This window comes from Trachinotus anak, unplaced genomic scaffold (assembly GCF_046630095.1).
Source record: "Trachinotus anak isolate AG129_WGS33_773 ecotype Australia unplaced genomic scaffold, CSIRO_AGI_Tana_v1 ptg000009l, whole genome shotgun sequence".
Lineage (NCBI taxonomy): Eukaryota > Metazoa > Chordata > Actinopteri > Carangiformes > Carangidae > Trachinotus > Trachinotus anak.
The window spans coordinates 6,400,589-6,421,283 of NW_027273860.1; the positions used below are offsets into that span (position 1 = coordinate 6,400,589).

At 45.2% G+C, this 20,695-nt stretch overlaps 1 protein-coding gene across 2 annotated transcripts in view; it reads right to left on the bottom strand.

Moving 5' to 3' along the window:
• Positions 1-20,695, bottom strand: part of gli3 (GLI family zinc finger 3) — a 92,558-nt gene that overhangs the window by 4,268 nt on the left and 67,595 nt on the right. For both annotated transcript variants that reach the window (XM_071484797.1, XM_071484796.1), the window contains exons 5-14: positions 20,346-20,551; positions 16,958-17,119; positions 13,175-13,376; positions 11,289-11,508; positions 10,115-10,228; positions 8,800-8,940; positions 2,774-2,923; positions 2,518-2,682; positions 2,115-2,405; positions 513-906 (exon numbers count right to left, since the gene is read on the bottom strand). In XM_071484797.1, the coding sequence (XP_071340898.1) occupies positions 513-906; positions 2,115-2,405; positions 2,518-2,682; positions 2,774-2,923; positions 8,800-8,940; positions 10,115-10,228; positions 11,289-11,508; positions 13,175-13,376; positions 16,958-17,119; positions 20,346-20,551 (2,045 nt within the window). The remainder of the gene's footprint in view (positions 1-512; positions 907-2,114; positions 2,406-2,517; positions 2,683-2,773; positions 2,924-8,799; positions 8,941-10,114; positions 10,229-11,288; positions 11,509-13,174; positions 13,377-16,957; positions 17,120-20,345; positions 20,552-20,695) is intronic.

Consider the following 20,695-nt stretch of genomic DNA (forward strand, 5'->3'; position numbering starts at 1 on the left):
GTGAAAGAGAGATTACAGGAGGGTGAGAGAAAAAAAAGCCAAATAAGTTAAGTGCGGAGAGATCCCTGAAAACAGATGTTACCAAAGACAACTGGCAGCATTTGGGCATGAAACATTGTTACATGCTATTCTCTCTGATACGATAAACAGCTTGATATGGGTTTGATACTATTTTCCGGCAGAAAATACATTTTAAGCATCTGTTTTGCCCGAAAGCTCCAGCCAAAATGGGCAAGATGGAATTCAGGATAATTCTTCTCTCAAAAAGTGATTTGTGCACACATTTGTGGTGATGTGTAAATTCTTTGTACAGGTGCTTTTTAACTGTAAAATGCCCACATGAGCTCTCTATGCACCAAATAAGGCTACTCCATCTGTTTGTGAGGGTCCTGGGCTAATGTAACATATTTTACACGCATTTGTAAAAGGTTTCCCAAAACCCACTTGGCTCTCAAATTCAAAGATTTTCCAACCAAATGAAACTGAAAAAAAGTTTAAAAAGTTAATCTTACCCTTCCCCAGGATGTTGGGTAATGTGGAAGCTTTGGGGGGCGGTGTAGGGGACAGGGGCCCCAGCCTGGGCAGCGCTCCATTCACCTGCTTCAGCCGCTCCATCTTGATGTGCTCCATCCAGCGCAGGGGGCGGCCAACACTTCGCCTCGCCTGCAGGGTCAGCATGGCCGCGGTTGCCGTGGAGACCGTGGAGTCCATAATGGGGGCTGGCTCACCCTCACACTCCTCCTCTGCCTCCTCTTCGTTTTCCTCTTTCTCCTCGTCCTCCTCCAACCCCTCCCCTGGCGAGCGTCCGGCGCTCACAGCAAGCTGGACTCCACTGCTGGGATAGGTGCTGACGGGGGACTGGTCACTGCTGCATGTAGACTGACCGCCAGGGCTTGGCTGAGACGTCTGACAGACACAAGCCAGGAATGAAAGACAAGACCGGCAGAAGATTGGGAGAAGAGCGGAGAAACAGAAAAGGAAAAAGGAAAAGCAGACGATTATGAAGATTCCTTTACCAAAGACAAGGGAAGTCATATACAGTCTCATATGTCACAAACAATCATACGATGTAGTGCTTTGAAGGATGCATTTCCTATCAACAATGATAATTATTCATAAAAATGTGCTGAAGATTATTTTACTCATGTGTTGATATATAATCCTCTTGCATAATCACTGCAGTTTGTGCTGGTCAGCCAAACCAACTGCTATCTTCACTCTTTTAGAAAAAAAGAGGTGTTTGGTAGATAATGCCTTGTGCATTATTGAGGCATGAGTAATGCCTCCCCCTGTGATCCACTCAGGACACTAAAAAAAAAAAAAAAAAAGAGAGAAAATCATGTTTTGGGTTGTTTTCAGAGGATAGGCAAATAGGATAACGGCCTCTTATGAGACTGGCGTCTAGTGTCTAATTAGGTTGTTTACTGAATTACAGGAACTATGTTGCACTGAGGAATAATGGAATCACTTCTTTGGCATCAAGTGTTAAGAGTGTTTAGAGGGTATTCATCCTGTTTCCTACTGAGTGAATTTGGCTGCACAGCACAGTGCAGTCCTGGACAGTATCAGGCATACTTTCAGCAGCTCACAGTTCTGCCAAAAGCAGTGGCCACTGCTCACAGACATACATCGCCTTTTAAATATCAAAAGTGCTGTACAATAGAATGAGAGGAATCATCTTTTTTATGAATGTGAGGGATGAAGGAAACCTACAATGACAACAAATCTGGTGAGCCTGGAGTGAAGGTGTCATGCAGGTGTCATAGGATGAGAAACAGACAATAAAACGATGGTCAAGAACATAAAGACCAGACTTCACAAATAGAATGTGAAGGGACACCTGTCTCACCTGATTACCCACTGTCCTTAGAAAGAAAGAGAGAGGCATGCCGAAGCATTGAACAGAAGAAAACATTTGCTCATTAGAAGACCAGCGTTAAATGTGCCCCAAGTTCAATGTTAAATCACACACAACAGCATTCAAATATTCAAATCATTATGTTCAAGTGAATTGCTAGTAAAAGTACTAAAGGAGACTTAAAGGAATCTAAATCGTGTTAAAGGTGTTAGTGTCAGGGAGCTAAATGGATATAAAACCTGAAATCAAGTCTTACCATAGGCTTCTCTGTCTTGATGGACTTGACCTGCAGACATTCATCTTGCTTTGAGGTAGCATGGTTGTACTCCCTTTGGTCTGTATACCCACTCAGGGGCAGTTGCCCTGGCGACCGGCCCTGGCCGTTGCCCCCTGGCTCCCGGGGCTGGGGCGGAGGGCGTGGGTAATCTCCACGCTGTTTCTTGGTGACGTGCGCCTCCGGACCGTGCACCGTCTTCACGTGCTTGCGTAAGGAGCTGGGGTCTGTGTAGCGTTTGGTGCATCCTGGGATTTTACACACATACGGTTTCTAAAAATGAAAAGGAGAAAGACGAGATGTGAGAGGCGTGTTGCTTGTCAACACCTCATTCGGGCGGCAAAGTGAGAAAGAAGTGTAACCATCTGAAACTGTTTGTCAGTACCTCATTCGAGTGCGTGCGATTCTGATGTTTCGCCCGATCGGAGGCGTTGGAGAAGGCCTTGTTGCAGCCTTCATGCTCACACACATACGGTTTCTCTCCGGTGTGGGAACGTAAGTGAGTCTTCAGGTTTTCCAGACGGGAGTAGGCCTTGGCGCAGCCCTCAAACTGCAGGAAGAGAGAGTAGAGGAAAATGACATGTAAAAAAAAACATCTTACGAATAAATGAAGTCAACTGAGCAGACAGGAGTCTCCTTACTGTGCACTTGTGTGGTTTTTCCCCAGTGTGCCTGCGCATGTGGACCACCAGCATGTACTGTGCCTTGAAGGGCTTCTGCTCTCGAGAGCATTCCTCCCACCGACACACGAACTCCTTCTTTTCCCCATGGATGTGGTCATTGTTGATGTGCTAGGAAGGAAGATGAGAGAACTTTAACTCAAAGCAGCTCCTGCATTATTAGCATTATTATGAGCTCTTGCTGGGTCTGTGCATGAGAATGAGGTAAGTGCTATGCCATTTTGCCTTTAACTGATTTGTTGATCGGTTTGAGGGAATTCTTTTGCTCCGCAGAAAGACAAATATAATGATGTCTTTCCCATTTTCCTTTTTCTTTTGCATGCGGTTCTTTTAATTTCTTCCATCTCATTTCTCTTAACTCTTTCCGTCCTTTGCAGCCGTTCTCTTTTCTTTCTTCCCCCCCTCACTCTGTCGAAATCTGCACAAAGACGGGCGAAGACGGCTCAAGACTTGTGAGTCTCAGTGTCCGATCTGAACAGGATTTTCAAATAAAACCCTGTCACTTCACATCACATTGGGCCTTCGCCCCTCCATGACAAGTGCTGACAGTTGTGCTGCCGTGGCAACTTCCCATCTGAGGCTTAGGAAGAAGGGGAGGTGAGAGGGAGGTGAGGAGATAGGGTGAGAAATCAGAAGTTCAGACGAGGCATCTGAAATGCAGGGGCTTTACAACTCCAGCCAGGCATTATATCTCTGAGCGCCACCTTTTCTCTCTTCCTTTTCTTCCCGTTTTTCTTCGTCTTCTCTCACTAACTGTCTTGTAAAACGGGCTAAGTGGTGGATGTTACAAAGGAATGAAGGAGGTGCAGAGAGAAAAAAAATAAAATACACGCAGCCAAAGACCCTCTGGGGATGAAGTCAACATCTGGCTGTCTTTCATAGACAACACTGTGTGGTGGCCTCTGAAGTGCCTTTCCGAGAGCAATTTAAACCCAGGGAGACAGACACAATATCCTGACCAAAAGAAACCGGTATTATTACATTCCTGAGCAGCAGAGAAGAGTCTTTTTAGCTTGGGGGTGAATGAAGAGAGCCGGATGGCAACAGGAGAGAAGGAAGGGAGATAAATAGAGACTTGACTTTGAATGCTCTTTAAATGTCTGGGGAAAACATGCCGTCTTTGAGCACTTGCGCGCAAGATTGTTGAGCCATAAAACATGCAAGACCAAAGCAAATAAAGTATCCAGGGTCAGTTCCCCCTCTGGGCATCACACTGCTCTGACAATGGCATCTTTGTACCTTCTTAGTTCCCTGCCCACTGGCCAGATAATGACCCCACATAGAACTATGACCAAGACATTCACCAGAATCCACCCTGCTTTTAATCTTTCCAACACATTTTGACCCTCCCGAGTCTTTTCTGACTACAAAACCACTGCACTCACTTCCCAGTGAAGGAGGAGCGTCAACAAATGAGTCAGCGCCGTAACAGCAGGGCGCAACAGCAAAAGCAAAGAGTGAGACTGACACTAATATATCCGCAAAGGACCTCCATTATTCTCACTTGACATTTTTTAATTTTAAAGTGACAAAACAAGACTAATTCCAGGGCAAATGATTGGGGACTGGATGACCACAGACGTTAGTGAAGTTTCCCCAAGATTGATCTCCTCCCCAGCTCGGTCAGAGCCTCAGAAAACCTGACTCGTCTTCTCTTTTTCTCCCTCTCCGTGAGGGAATCCCTGTGGCAAGCGATCGGTCTGTTGTGAGCAGCGTTCAATATCCCCCGGCCGAGAGCGATGGGAGAGCGCAGTGGTGCTGGATCACGCCGGCGGCTGGCACCGATGCACGCACTCACACACACACACACACAGATGGATACACGCTCACATCCTGTTTGTACAAATGAAGGAGGTCGTTGACGGGCGTGATGCATGAGCCTCCGAGCTGACAGAGAGGGGGACAGACAGCACGGGGAGAGGGGCCGCCGAGAAACCTAATGGCATGATCTAATGGCAATTCTTATTGAATCAATAATCTCCATGCTGAGCAGACAGGCCCCGTTGGCCGGCTAAATCGACAAACAGGTGCTGATAGCGGCAGCACGGCAGGTTATTCATCTTCCCCCTGCCAGCTTATCGGCCAACAACTGTAAAAACGCCACCAAGATGGATTTAGGAGGGAGTCGCACGACTGGGAGCGCCAGCGACACGGACACAGGGGACACTGAAGCCGTCTGTGACGTATGAGAGGAGCGCACACACACACACACACACACACACACACACACACACACACAGGTGCAACCACTATTTTCTTGAACCAGACCCCCGCTGCAAAAACACTCTACACATTAACAATAAAAAAAAACACAAACTATTTCATACGTGGATTAGTGGTTTTTTTTCATTTTTCTAAAAAATAAAAGCCTCTGATTTGAAAATTATTTTCTGTCCCTCTATGCCAAGTCAAACCCACACATCTCTACACATGTTACTGTTAATACACAGAATCCTATCTTTTTTTTCCCTGTGTTTGTTTTTGCCATTTCCCAGCATTTTGCCCACTTCAGTATCCATCTCCATGTCTCCTTATCAAACCCTCTCTGGGACATAGCCCTCATGCATTAGAATGCAAGCGTGCATGAAAAGAGGGCCTGTTTACAAGGCAATTTCACTAAGCTGTGGGACCCGCAACACCGTTTAGCTTTATCAAACACTGCCTAATAAATCATATGCTCTTTTGTGATGTCAGTTGCTGAAGTGCTTTGTGTAAAGAGAGAGGAAAAAACTGCATGAAAAAGGCAAAGAAGGAAAGGAGGGAGGGAGGGAGGGAGGGAAGGAGGGAGGAAAAGGGGGAAAGATTGAGTGAGTGAGTGAGCAAGGGAAGGAGGGTGGATGAGAGTAAGAGCGTGAGCGAGCAGGGGGCAGGGAGCTAGAATTGGCATGTGTAATTCAGCACAGTCTTTTCATCTTAGAGTAAGATACTCTAGACAGATAAGGGGCCTAATCCTTCTCCTGATCAAAAAAAATCTGCATTTTACCAATTAAAGGCCTGTGCCAGCAGCCAGAGAGGGGGGCTGCCTTCAGACTGCGCCCGCGTTTATCTCCCTGCAACACCGGGGAGGCGCACAGCAGCCGCCTCAGCAAGGCTGCACCCGGGGAGAGCCCGCTCCCCACCTAAGAACAAGGACATCACAACGCCACCGATTCAGATGACCTGGAACAGAGTGGTAGACTGTGGTGGGTAGAGAAGGCCTGATGAGCTGCGAGAACACACACATGCAGACCACCAACCCTATCACACACACACACAAACACACTTACAGTCATCCTCCAAAATCTGCTGCTTGCAAGCGACTTGTAGTGACAGGACAGAACCTGAACTAAATAATCACAGAAAATTACAAAAAAAGGCTGAAAAATAATTAATGATGCAAATTCATCCAATAATCTATGTGATGAAAAAACAACCAGCTTTTATCTAAATTTGATCACCTCCTATATCCATTGACTCCACAGCCACTTTTTACCGAGAGGAAATGCTTTGCCATGCAGAGGACAGTATGGCTCACATTCATTTTTTTCCACCGTGCAACAGCAGTGGAAATGCACAGCTGCCTCGCAGCTTTCTCCATGGTGAAGTATCAGTAATAGATCAATGAGAAAATAATAAAAGATTGTTGAGCAAGGCCATATTAGGGAATTATGGGAGTGTGGGGTTGGCATCTCCGGCGACAAACCCGAGTGAAAAAAGCCCACTTCAGAAGAGAGACATTAAAGAAGCCACCAGGCCTTATCTTTAAAAGTGCTCCCTCCGAGGGGAAAGAGGGGAGGGAGAGAAAATGAAAGAGAAAATGAAAGAGGGAGAGGTTTATGCCCAAAAATGGGGAAGCACGAGAATTTGGAGCTGAGTGGAGAGGGAGATGGAGAGGTATGGAGCTGAAATGTAATAAAATGAAATAAATACAGCAAAACTAAAATTGACACCCGCCTCGCTTTTGCTGACTGGGTAGGCCAGATAAGTGAGCTAAATTGCATAGATCTGATGTTTATCTTATCGGCTGCACCGAGAGCGCTTAAACGCGGATGATAAAGGAACGCCGCGGCGTGTCATGGTGAGAGCACGTTTGAGAGTGTAAAAATATGCATCAAGAGCACGGCAGGAGTGCTTTTGAACAAGGTGGAAAGCGATGAGGGTGGTGTGAAGGCTTAATTCTAAAATTAGGCCAGCCACAAAGGAAGTGGGATACTGGAATCAGTGCAGCCGCTACTTTTAATACTTCAGAAAGCCTTTTTTTATGACTGTCAACATGGCAGACAAATTGTTTAAAGGCTAATACTGCTGAGTATGAATCCTTGTTTCAACTTTGTGCAAAAGCAAGTGGTGAATGGTAAATGGTTCCAACCAAGGAGAAGCTGGCTTTTTTTTTTTTTTTCTCATCATGTTTTTTTCCCCAAAGCCATTTCAGAAGACAAGTACAGGGGGAAGGGACGCTCCATTGTTTGGTTATATGGAAATCCCCCCACCCCCAAACCCCTCCCAGTGTGAGAGGAGAGCCACTGTGGTCCAAATACTGTACTTATCCTATTACTGAGGGGGGTGGGGGTGCGGAGAGATAAGAGCATTTTCTCGTCCGCTCTGCTGAATTAGAGGGCAGGGATTCTGTAGGCGAAGACTTTTATTGGCATCTCTCTGCATATCTGCGTGTGCATAGAAAATGAGAAATAAAATGCAATATCAGAAAGTCAAATGCTGGAAAAAAAAGGGACAAAAAAAAAAAAAAGAAAAACAATTCCAAGATGGAAAAATGGAAAACTAGCTAATACGGATTTTGTTGGTGTGTGCCTAGCCTGCACAATCTGATAATGGGTGCAGCTCGGCAAGGTTAGGCTGCTGGGTGGTGTATGTGGAGGAATGAGAGGACACGGCTTTGTTTGGATGGCCACCTGGTGTGACTACAGTACAGGAGAGGATGTGCGCGAGCCTTTCCTCGATTAAGAAAGCCGACCTCGCCCTCCTCTCCCACCACCTTAACTCATCCCGCCCCCTGAAACAGGGGCAAGAAGTTGTCAAGATCCTCAACCTTTGAGCCGAGCCCTTCAAACACGGGAGGCAGCCCATTCCGCGCTGAGGATATCAATTATAGATAGGGGTTACCACCGCGGCTGAGGATTGCAATGTCAAGACGGTGAATAGACAGCTGTGGAGAGCTGAGGATCTTTCTATCAGATGTGTGGTGATGTGTGTTACATGTGCGTGTGTGCACGGGTGCACTCCAGCATCCCTTGTTCGCAGCATCATATTGGTGTATTTTCACCATTTCTCAAAACTTCAGCCTGCTCGCTCTCTCTCTCTCTCTCACACACTCTTGGTCGGCTAACAGGCGAGCGGTTCACAGGCCGCGAGAGAGCAGCAGAGCTAATAGCATCAGTGTAAGTAGCCAGAGTGGGGGTGATACGACCATAATGTCATTAATATTTAGCTTAACAGTGAACCCTCGGGCGCAGCGTGATGAGAGCCATCCATCTCCCGGGCTGTGTGAGAGTTCTGATAACAGACAGGAGGAGGGCCGGTCCAGTGTAGTCCACAAAGCTCACACCCTGACTCTGGGAGGCTTAACCCACCAAATCAGTTAGCACAGTTCAGCTGTGAGATGTGCTCTCCAGCTTTTTGAGCCCATTACCACCGTCCCTGGATCCAATCAGGAATCCAGCGCCAGTATCAGTCGATGCCTGCAGCTCTGACTCGACTGTAGGCTGCTGCTGCACAGACACGCAGGCAGGGGTTGTGGCCTGATAGGAGGCATTGTCCAGAGCAGTACAGCTGCTGTTGATGCTACTGTGAAAACTCTCCCGGCACAGACTCATTTTGGTGTGTGTTTTGTGAGCTTTTCACTCATCTTACAGCTGTACACACCCTGTTGTGTCTCCCTGTTTCCCTACAACAAATTGGTCCTGGAGAATAACTGGGGTGAAAGTTTAGAAAAGAAGCGTCTGTGTGTGTGTGTGTGTGTGTGTGTGTGTGTGTGTGTGTGTGTTACTCACTTGGACTAGCTGCTCCTGCGTGTCAAACTCGCGGCAACAGTTCTCCCAGTGGCAGTTTGTCTCATAAACCACCTCTGGCTCCTGCTTGCTCTCATCCTTGTCTCCTTCCTCCTTCACCAGGGTCATGCCATCAGGATGGTCCTGAAAGAGTGAAAAAGTTCCAGCTCAGCAGACAGTGCAACAAGCAATGTAATGTGACAGCATTAATGTCAATAAACTGATTTAACACCAAGCCGTAAAAGCTAAAGGAACTGACTTCCTCTCGCCAACATCACTGCGTCCAAATCTGTCATAGAAGTCATTTTTTACCTCCCTGCTTTACATGAGAGGCACAGCCAAAAATGATGTGGTCACAGGTCTCAGCCTCAGCGCCCCTGTGAATCTGGCCTTGTTTGGCTGTCTGGGAGAAAAGTGTAGAGAGCGGAAATGTAGCGCTGAAAGCCCCGCTCTGTGTTTGGGGGTTTGTTATACGACAGGACGAGGGCGAGTATTTGAGGAATCTAACCCCCTCTTCCTGCTGTAGGTTGCTCTATTAGCCCAGACATATTTCACTGTCACACTTAGTGTGGCTGAGCCCAGCAGAGAGCTGGTGTGGGCTAACACAGGAGAGCCTGCAGCTTCAACCACACACCTCAGGCTGCATCTGCGGTGGAATATCGACTCTCGCAGGGTTTTTCCTGCAGATGCAAACACTTGCTGTTATCACATTTCTCTTTCATTTTTCCAGCCACTTAAAAAAAAAAAAAAAAAAAAAAAGCAAAAACAATTTCCTTCCAGTGTCCCCAAAGATCAATGGATTGTTTTGCTTTGGAAACTGAAACTGATAAGAGCAGGGTGGGAAACTAACACCAACAAACGGCCAAATGCAGGTAAATAAATACAGACTGTGGCTGGTAAGCTTGTGCATTGTTGCAGCCATTTTGGCAGGTAACCAGCTATTATATAGGCTTCTTATTCCAGTGGAAAAATCTAAAAATAAAAACAGGCTGGTGAATTTTTGGATTCGGTTTGCAGTATGATACTTTTTTTGCCAGAAAGCTGAAGAATGTCTATGGAGTCAAAAATACATGCTTTTCTTAGGTTTTTAGTTTATTATTTTTATTTTTTTATTTATTTTTTTTGCATTTTTGCCTTTATTCTGCTGTGAGAGAGAGACAAGAAAGTTGGGGAGAGAGAGAGGGGATAACATGCAGCAAAGGGGATCAGGTTGGACTCGAACCCAGGCTGCTCTGGTAAGGGCTGAGGCCTTCAGGTGAGCCACCAGAGCACCCAAATATAAACGCTGACATTGTTCATGAATGGAGACAATCCTCACCTGTACGCTCACTGCACCCGGGCTCGGCAGCTCTTCCTCTGGTTTCATCTTGGAGCGTTTGTGGTGCAAGGGATCTCCTGTGCTGCTCACAGCAGATTCACTCGTTGGTTTGGTCTGTGGAGTCGGAGACAGAAAATATTTGACCACTTAGACTTCACCATTTGGAGCCTCCATTGGCACAGTGTTGAAACATCAGGAAGTTTTTAAACTTCCTGATGTTTCTTGTTTAATCCTTTAATATTGCACGAGGCTCAGAAGTCAGTTGATCACCACCTTAATCAACCAGAAAAACAACTGAGGTTGAACTATAATGATTCTGTATCCATCCCAGGCAGGAGCTTTAACTATGCTAATGAAAAACTATGCAATTCTATGTATCACATTAGCTAGCCTAATCATTGCAATTAAAACATACTCATGGATTCAATGAACCATTCTCTGAACCAATGGATGACCCGACTGTGGCCCTGGTTTTAATTTGCCCTTGGGGGAATTCTTGTTAAATACCGAGCTCACCTTATAAGAATTAACATGTAGATTTTAGAGGTAGGGGAAGGGAAACGTGTTTTTTTTTTGTTGTTGTTGTTTCTGAAAATTGACACTCTGGCAACCCTGTTAGTTTGTGCTTTTGTTACACATCTATCTTTCCTGAAAGACACAAGATTCAGCTGTGGCTCCAAAGCAAGACTCTGTTTATTCAGAAGGAGGGAAAGGCAGTTTTGGTGCGCCCACTAATGAACGAGGCCCCACTTGCGATAATACAAAATTCAAAGACCAGTAATAAAGACTGAATATTTGCTTCAAATGTGGGCCCGCACATACAGTAAGGGTTGGGGAAGGAGAGGAAAAAGTCCCGTTGGATCCATCCATCCATGTCAATATTCCCTCTCCATATCCTTGTTCTCTCTCTAGTGATTAATGGAGTCAGCAGTGGGATTCTATGCTAACAAGCCCCTTGTTGTTTGCTGCAGGCGCGTACTGGGGCGTGCTCGGCAGTCTAAAAACAAGAGACAACACAAGTAGGAGGAAACTCCCAGGAGATGAGCACGTGGAGGGGGGGTCCTGCCTGTACCACGTTAGCTCGCTACATCTCGCCAGGCTGTGGCTGGCATGCGACGCCGCTATCTATTACCTGTGATGATGAATCGCACAGGCAGCCCGCCGACGCTCTCACCTGTGAGGAGTCGTTAGAGATGGCTGAGTGCTCGCTGGCGCTGAGCCCAGAGGGTGGGATGCCAGGTACAGGCCTCTGGGTGGCGAAGGCCGGCGTCGGGTGGATGAGGGGAGGGCTGTGGCCAAAGGCGGAGCCCACAATGCCAGGTTGGCGGCCAATCAGCTGTTGGTGCACGTGCAAAGCCACTGGGGTCGGAGGGTAGGCGAAGCTTAACGCCGGGCTGGAGAGAGAGAAGGAAGAGGGACATAGAAACCGGTTACAGAAGAGTTTATAAAATAATCATAAAACTGAAGTACAACTTGACTGAAACATCAGTTGCAAAGGAAATGAGGCAAAAAAAAGGGGGGGAAAGAGTGAATAAATGGATTGTTCTGGATAGCTCCTCATCCCTGAGGACAATCTGACAGGAGATGTTGTGGTAATGCTGGAACCATGGGGCTGCCGGCAAATCCCTGCCAATGAATGTTCAGCTTGTTAACACACAGTGAATTATCATGTGGTCTGTGTAAGGCAGTATGTCATTCTTCCACTGGGCAAATGATACAGATGATAAACAATCTGGAGTGTGTCCGATGGCCTTGCAAATAAAGAAGAATGATGTTCCTGTACAAGCAACAGAGTTGTTTCCTCAGTTTATTTACCTTCATCCTGAGCTAACTTTGTTGATCCTTACAAAAAAAAAAAAAAAAAAAAAAAAAAATCCCAGAAGCCACTGAACTTCCTCTGGGGTCTGTATAACCACAGGTGAACCGCCAGATAAACACAGATCTGTGTGGCTCCACAGCAGCGGCCTCCATTCATCCTGAGCACTGACGCTCCGCTCTGGCCACGACCCATATGTCTGCTGATCTTATTACGAGCCGAGTGGAAATCAATGGGCCGAGACACATTTGGGGGCCCATCCGCTTGTCATATCACTCATCAGTCTGTTGGCTCTGGCTATTTGGGTCCTGTCACCGGGACAGTGGCCGAGCAAGCAGCGTGATTGATCAGGTTCTCCTTACAGATCGCTGATCAATGGCTGTGGGTGGGGCGATGGATCTTTCCTTTTCCCCTCTCTCCTCTTTTCATTTGCTTCCCTCTGCTCGCCTCCAGTTCCAGGGCGTGATGTATGTGACGTTTTCCATGAGGGGCACCGGATGACTGACACAAGCCGCCGGGGAGGCAGGCTGACTTGCTGGCTGGGAGATCGTCACCCACATGGGGGTTTGACGTGGACGACATACACATGTACACTTATTCGCTGCCCTGTTTCTTTTCTCTTCTCACCCTCTTCTTCTCACACAAGCTACAGAACGCAATGTAACAACAGTTTTATACAATTATCATGGTGCCATCCCGAGGGAGACGTGTAGGTTTTTCTCTACAACTGTGCTTCGTGAAAAACACCAATCAACGATATTAGAAAATCATTGATAACATCACTCCCTGCGGGGAGATCCTGCTGCTGGATGTATTATTGGCACCTGTGAGTCCCTGAACGACCACCTTGAAAGAGACACAGTCAATCAAAGCTCCTGAAGGACATCCTGTCAGGATAATAGTTACTTTTTATAGTGTTAAAGGAATGATCCAGTGATTTCATATTGCACTTCTATAAAACTGGGACACTCAAAATATTCAGACTTAAACAAAAGAACGGTCAAATCAAAGCGGAAAAGACTGAAATATCCTTAATTTTACTCTCTACTATGGCTCAAACTCCAGTAACACTGCATCCTCCAATTCCCACAGTTTGTAATATGGCATGAACATTATGAAATGGTTCAAAATCGGTTGCTTGTAATACACAGAATAAAACCGACAAACCTATCTATATAGTAAAGGAAGTATCACATAGAATAAATATATTTCTACGCAAGATCATTTTCAAAACAGTGTGCTACCTGATGGCTCCAGCAGAGAGGTGACCGTAGGAGCCGCTGGTGGAGGAGCTGGAGCGCGAGTTGTTCAGCATGGTGACCAGAGAGTTGGGTGAGTTGCGAATCATTGTCTGCAGGTCAAAGCTGTGATCAGAGAGGGGTGAGATGGGCAGGGGGCGCTTCCTGCTGGGCCGTGATGGCAGCCTCGGGCTCGGGAAACGAGAGCCTGCAGGATGAGGAAGAGAAGAAGATTTTTTTTTTTTTTTAGAGGAAGGTACGAGAGCAGAGTGACTGCCAAGTGGCTGCGGGGGAAGTGAGGGGTTGAAATTGCCTTTAAAACTGTACATGAGTCATTATCTGCTCCCTCAGTCCATGTTTCCTGGAGACGTGCCTCAGTTAAATTCCTACAAATGAGTTGCAGATCAAAAAAAAAAAGAGCATTTGCTGGTTTCTATGTGATTTTCTGTTTGACTTCATCCAAACTCTAACCTAATCTAACCCTAACAGATGACATTTTTGTCAATCATCAGACAAAAGGCTCATCTGTATGAGTGTTCGGCTGTCACTTGATGCACTGCTTGCATTTCATCCATGAGAAAACATGCCTTTTATTTTGGAGAAATGCTCTGACTGTGTATGGTAATATTTAATCAAGTCCAATTTGACTCGTTATTCAAATGCAATCAGTGTTGACTGGAAATAGTAAAAGGGGGTTTGAAAAGGTAAAAGGCGGAAACAGCACAACCATTCTCTGTGCACATACAATGAGCCACGGGTAGAGATTAAAACATGACTTTTGTTGTCTTTTCACATGGAGATGTCACAAACAAGACAGGGAAAAACAGAGGGAGATGGAAGGAGGGGAAAAAAGCGCTGAGGGGATGTCGTGCTTTGTGCATGAACTGACACAATGACTTTGTGACTCAAGACTTGGAAATAAAACATTTTGAGTTATTTTATAAAGGCAAACAAAACCAGCTTACGCAGCCCCGATAACCCCCCTCCATATTTACGTCCCCCACAATCCATCCATCTCCCAAACGTAAATGCTCCATCTCTCGTTTGACACATCCAACGATTACAGAGCGCTCCATTCACATGGTAATCAGAGTGTGTGGATGTGGATGTGTGTGTGTGTGTGTGTGTGTGTGTGTGTGGATGCGGATGCGTCTGCAGCGGCAGCGGCGGTGTTCTGGCATACGTAGTCCTGAGTTTCAAGTACAGCACGGAGCCGTATGGAGAGCGACACCCCCTTTACATTGTCATTGTATGGAAAATCTGTCTTTTTGTGTCTTAGAGAAGGGGGTTTTGGGGAGGAGGGGTGAGCATACACATACCCCTACAAATCCCCAAGCACACATAATCGCTAAATACAAGGTAGTTAGTCATGTGACGTTCCTCGACATGTCTGATTCCTCACTATTTCAGTCAAATCAAATCATAAATTTAATATATTTATTATCCTGTTTAGACAAATCCAACTTTCTATGTTCAAAATGTGACACACCTGACATTTTTCAAACAAGCCAAATCCACATGAGCGTGAGAGACGGACTCCACTTGTGGGGAATTAGGGGAGGGGGGTGTTATTGCTGCGGAGCAGGGCCAGCGTCCCAACACTGCAAAGCCCCAAGGGAGCGGTGTTTATTAATGCACAGCCCAAATGATAAATCGGCCAACCGGGGAGAGAGAGAGGAGCGTCCTGGATCGTAGCAGGACTGTCCCTCTAATTTCCTCTTGATTTATGGACACACTGGCCGGTTACGCGCCGCGTCATTAATTCTCACGGCCAGGGAGGGTTCAGACAGGACGGACGGCGTTGGCTATAAAAGCTGGGACCAAAAGTGGGGTTGAACCCTCGCCGACACATCTGGGGGCCACCTGAGAAGGAGGACAACTGGAGTGTTATATAACACTGCCCACAACTTTTTTTTTTTTTTGGCAACATAAAACTGGATTTAAGAGATGTTAAGATTATAATTATAAGTTAAAGAAGTATATTTTATAGTTTATTAGTATTTATTTACAGTTTACACAAACTGTTTATAATGCACTTTAATATAGTTATACACTCCTGTAAGTGTTTCTTAATGTACAGCAATTATTACTTCACCTATAAAGACATTTTTCATATTATTGACTGTGTTTTACTATGTTGTTGTTCATTATCTGTGTATTTATTAAATGTTTATATATGCTAGAGTTGCCATCTAATTAATAACTACAATTAATCAGGTTAAAGTAAACCTGTTAATAAGAAAAACAACTTTATATTAGTAGAAAAAATATAAAGGAGATTTAAATTATCTAATAAAGACTTAAGTGTATGATCTGTGAGAGCTATGGCACTAATTAGGCAGTAAGAATGTAGACAATAGCCCATTAAAGCACAAATAGGCAGGACAGGCCCATTGTTTCATTAGCACAGCTCTCTCTGAAGGTAATTACACTGATGTGAAAAATACTAAAATAGCCGCAATACCATGGTAGCCCAGATTATCAGTGAAAGCCTCTTGATAGACTCTGCTCTTTGTATGTTTTTTTTTTTTTTTTAACTGATATCCAACAAAGCTTTAAAGTGTTAATTTTTCAGGCGTTGGAACACACATTGTTGAAACATGATGAGTTATTACCAGCAATGATCACAGGCGATTTTTAAGTGAGGAGCACCACATCTCCACTTAAATTTGGCCCTAATTGTTTTGTTTCAGTCTATTAATCTTAAAAAGTGACACAGAAGAAAGGATTTCTCCAGTGATGAATGGTGGGACATTCCAATTCCCACTTAATAGCAATTAATTTTCTGATACCCGCACAAGTTTGGCTAGTTTTAATTAGTTTGTGCGGAGGAATAGGGGGAACTTCACCCCGGATTTCCATGAAAGCGGCGTCTGCCTGACTAAATACATTCTCATCAAAGGGAACGGGGTGAGGCTGTCCGACCTTTCTAAGATTCAGTGTGCGTTTAATTTCCTATTTACACTTTAAAATAACTCATTAGCATAAGTCCTCTGCACACAGTCCTGAGCCCAACACATTAAGACAATAGCTCATTTAAATCATGTCAAAGTGAAGTTGCAGGTCCCTCCTCGCCGTGGTTGAGCTGCAGCTTGATCTATATTTAGTACGAGATAGGTGTATTGTGAAAGTGCGTTTTAAGGGTTGAATTCCCACTGGGGCCACCCATGCTATAATGTGGAGGGATGCACTCATAATACTGTAAGGTGTGGTCCCAATAGGCACAGATGTGGTAGGTGTCTTTTCACCTGCAGGGCTGATGTCTACAGAATCTAAAACTATTAATTAAACATACTGTAATTTCAATGACTAATGCTGCACTTTTCAATATGTAATCAGGACCTGACACAGACTGAAATATAATCATTTTAATGCTACTGAAACACTACAGATGTGTAAAAAACATTCACCTTTCAACCACATGTAACCTGTCTGATCTGCAAATCCATGCTTAATGAAGCTGATTGTCTGCTAAAAGCCATGTATCTCCAGATTTGATGATTTTGAATATTTTAGAAGAGGGATTAAACTTTCCTTTATTGGGTTAAAATTTTTCTCTATCTCTGGATTATTTATTTGCCACTAAGGTGCAAACAAACAACCTGATGAAAACTTGACGTTCGCATTTTTACGGTAAATGCTGAAAACTCCCATGGCCATGGAATGCCTCGCGGAATAAGGAGTTGATGTTCATGTCATCCTGTGATCCTGGATCTGCACTGTAGTCCTGATTCGGGCTGAAGTGTCTGTGCGGGTACTGAGTCGTGTGTGGGATCAGTGCAGACTTACTCTCCATTGCCTGCAGGTACTCCATGTGCAGGGCGCTGGCGCTGCTGGTGCCGGCCGAGGACGCCACAGAAGGGAGCAGGTCGGTCGTGTACGGGCTACGGTGGCCCGCCAGCAGAGCCATCTGGTGGTAGTACTCAGCTGTGGTCAGACCTGTGTGAGGGGCTGCAGGAGAGGAAGATGCGCGTCAGCAAGGAGGAAACAAGGTAACCAAAAAAGTGAAGGTGACAGATCAGGAGATGGCTAGAAGATGGTGACTAGAGAGGAGGTATTAGAAGAAATGGGAAGGAGAGATGGTGGAGAAACAACATGGGCAGGAGAAAAATTATTAGGTGGTGAGTAAAAGCTGACAGGGAGTGCACCTGCACTGCACTATAAAGCTGCATTCATTTACATTAGATGATAATCAGCTCAGCAGAACAGTAATGAGCACATTAGCAACACCATCAAGTTAAGCAAAACAGCTGCACAGGGAGCATCACCTGAAATGGAGAGCCTCACTGGGGATTACCGGATGCTTGCTCAGAGATTACAGTGAGCGTGCATTAGTGTTTGATTGATGCATTCATGCCGAGCACAGCATAACCGATCATCTTACAATACAATTCTTAAACAGCCTTTTCTCTCCTTGATCACTTGGACAGAGCGCACATGTCTCTGTATATATATTTATATATATATATGTGTGTGTGTGTGTGTGGTAAGAGTATGTGGGCCGACACATCTTCTGCCAGAGACGGTGCTTGTGTGTTGTGAGCATCAGGGCTGCAGTCTGCAGATATGCAACCTGCTCCTCGACTCTGCTCCTTTAAACTCTATAGGAAAAACAAAAGGCCTAAATCTGCCCAGATATATCTGCATACATAAAGATTCAGCAAACCATTCTGCCTCCACTTCATTTCTCTCTCTCTCTCTCTCTCTCTCTCTCTCCCAAGTCATTCCCTTAGTTATAGAGTGCTGTAAGTCCTTGAACCGTAGCCTAAAAATAAACATCTGGCGGTGGGCTTCCTTATGCAAATATTCTAAGAAAGAGAGAGGGAAAAGACTAACACTGTGGTTTTGGATGCAAATATGGAATCGGTTCAGACCCACAGAGTGCAGCAGTTCTTTTTTTTTTCAACCCCAATTGAAGAAATAAAGAGAAAATAAATAAAGAAACACTGTATGAGGAGATTTCCTCTTAAGGCTGGCCTGTATGCCTGCAATATGCATCCATGATTGGTTGAATGGATGTAAGAAAAAAATTCTAAATTAATTCGATCTGGGTATTATGTCTTCACTGGAAGGAGGGAGTTTCTTAATTGTCTCCCCTGTTCCGCCTTAGCTTTGCTTTTGCATTCAACCATAATGTGGCCCTTTCAGTATCCACGCACAGAAAAAGGGTTTGCGGAATTTCTAAATCAGAAACGCTGGCATCCGAGTGCCATCCTGGGGGCAAAAAAAAAGGGGGGGTGGTGGAGGGGGAGGCTGTCAGTGTGGCACTCGACGTGGAGAAGGCAAGAGAAGTGCCTCAGGACTTGGTGAGACACCAGGTGCTTCCTTCGGCACAACAATAGGATCAGGGGCGAGCCTACCTCTGAACCTCATCTCACATAGAGAAGAGGAATATTGTGAGGGAGGAGTGAAAAAAAAAAAAAAAAAAAAGCAAATGTGTGGCAGCAAGAGGGTGGCACTAAATCCCACCCACTTTAAATCTCCATTAGATTCTGTTAATTAATTCATCATTATTCAAATGTACTTTTTGGTAGGAAAAAAAAAATCTTTGCATATTGAAGAAGGAGGCTCCCTGTAAGCGCGGTGATATACTAACAACACAAAAGCTGATGGGTTAATTAATCACCGGATTGATTAAAGGAGTAATTAGGTGCCTCATTCACAATTCACAGCATTATGAACTGAAAGGGGATCATGTGGTAGGTTGGAGAAACTATTTTGATTTAAGGCAAGCTGAGACTGGTGCACATTATGTTGTGGTAATGGAAAATTGGAGGGTAGAGAGTGTGTACTTCCTGTTCGCACACAGCTGTGCTGTGGCGTGCAGGAGAGTGGTTGAGTGAGGGAGCGAAGACTCTTGGTCTTCACTTAAGACGCCGCTTTTAACAGACCTGGATGAGAGGAAGTGGAGAGCGCTGGTGGGGAGGAAATGCCCCTGCTATCTGCTCTTTCTGAAATACACTTCAAGAGGAGGTGGGGAGCTAAAGTGGGTCTCTGCTGCTTAAGTGCCGAAAGGTGGATGGGCGAGGACATGAGGGCCATAATGGGTCATCAGAACATTTCAAGAACTTCATGGTGAACGCAGGTTTTTGGCAAATACGCTTTTCGATCAGGCTACTTTTTATGGTGAGACCATTTCCAGGAGTTTTACCTGTGTTTCCTTTACTTAAATTACCTTCATATACTGCTGAATAAAACAGGTTATAATACTAAATGAGAGAGCCATAACGAAGGATTTTTTCAGTGTTGATTAATCATTGGATTACATTGGTGATTAACTAATTAATTATTAGTTTATAATAGTAAAAAAAAAAAAGTAAAAAAATAATCTATCTCTATCTTTTTCTCAGATTATTTGTTTTGTCAGACCAACAGCTTAAAAAAAAAAAAACCTAAAAAAAGTAAATCTAGAAGCAGACATTTTTGCTTAATATTTGACTTAATTAGTCATCAATATTATCAAATCTTGTAAATTTTCTGTCAAGCCAAACAAAAAAAGTGTCTTTTCCTCCTACATTTCTAATATTGATCTTTTGTATCCGCATTTTTCATATAATTGACCTGGCTCTGGTGTCCACTTTAATTGATTTCCCAGTTCATCTCCGGAAACAAATGCTCCCTGTAGGACACCATAACAACCCCCCCCCCCCCGCCACCCAACCCTGAACTTGAATCCGACGCTCCCTCAGCGCGCACGATGTAACTGTACGTGACCCTGCCGCTCACTGATGCATCCTCCAGAGGTCTCTGACATGACTCACAGATCAAAAGGATTAGCCTCCATCCAACCTGCAACCCCCCACCCTCACACCCACCCACACGGATCGTGGCACACTCATAACACTCCCATGCCCCCGTTCCCTCACTCAGATAACATCTCACCAACCCCTGGGTCTTAATAGAGATGGATCTGGTTGCCTCTCACCTGACCTCCTCAGATCTCAGACAGGAATTACACTGATACAGAGAATCCAGATTCCTCCTAATAGCCATCGAACCTCACTGATCAATCCCAACAATTATTTTTAAGGGGCTACTGACGCTTTGTCGCTCATTTCTGCTCTGCTGAGTGCAGATGTGTGTGTGTGTGTGTGTGTGTGTGCTGAGCATGCAGCTGGGAGCATGTATATACTGTATGTTCATCATGCTTTGTGTGACGGTGTGTGTTTCACTTCACCATCTGCAGGGCTGAGGCCCCGGGGGACTGACAGAACGGAGATGGAGGGGCTGCTGTGGAGCGAGCGGATGTAGTCCATGTATGGGTTAATGTAGGGGTGCGGAGGGTGAAAGGGCGACTCCGCCCCCACGGAGGGGGTCCGCTGGGGCGAGATCCGGATGAGGGAGATGTCGGAGAAAGCCGGACTCCCCGCCAGCGCAGGAGGCCTGCAGAGACACACGGAGGGGAAAAAAAATATACAGAATTTTAAAACAAGTTTTAAAACAAACTTAAAGCAATCGCACACATTTCCTGAGGACAACGCATGAGATTGCTGTAAACACTGATCCTGACTGGGCTGATTTCTGTTT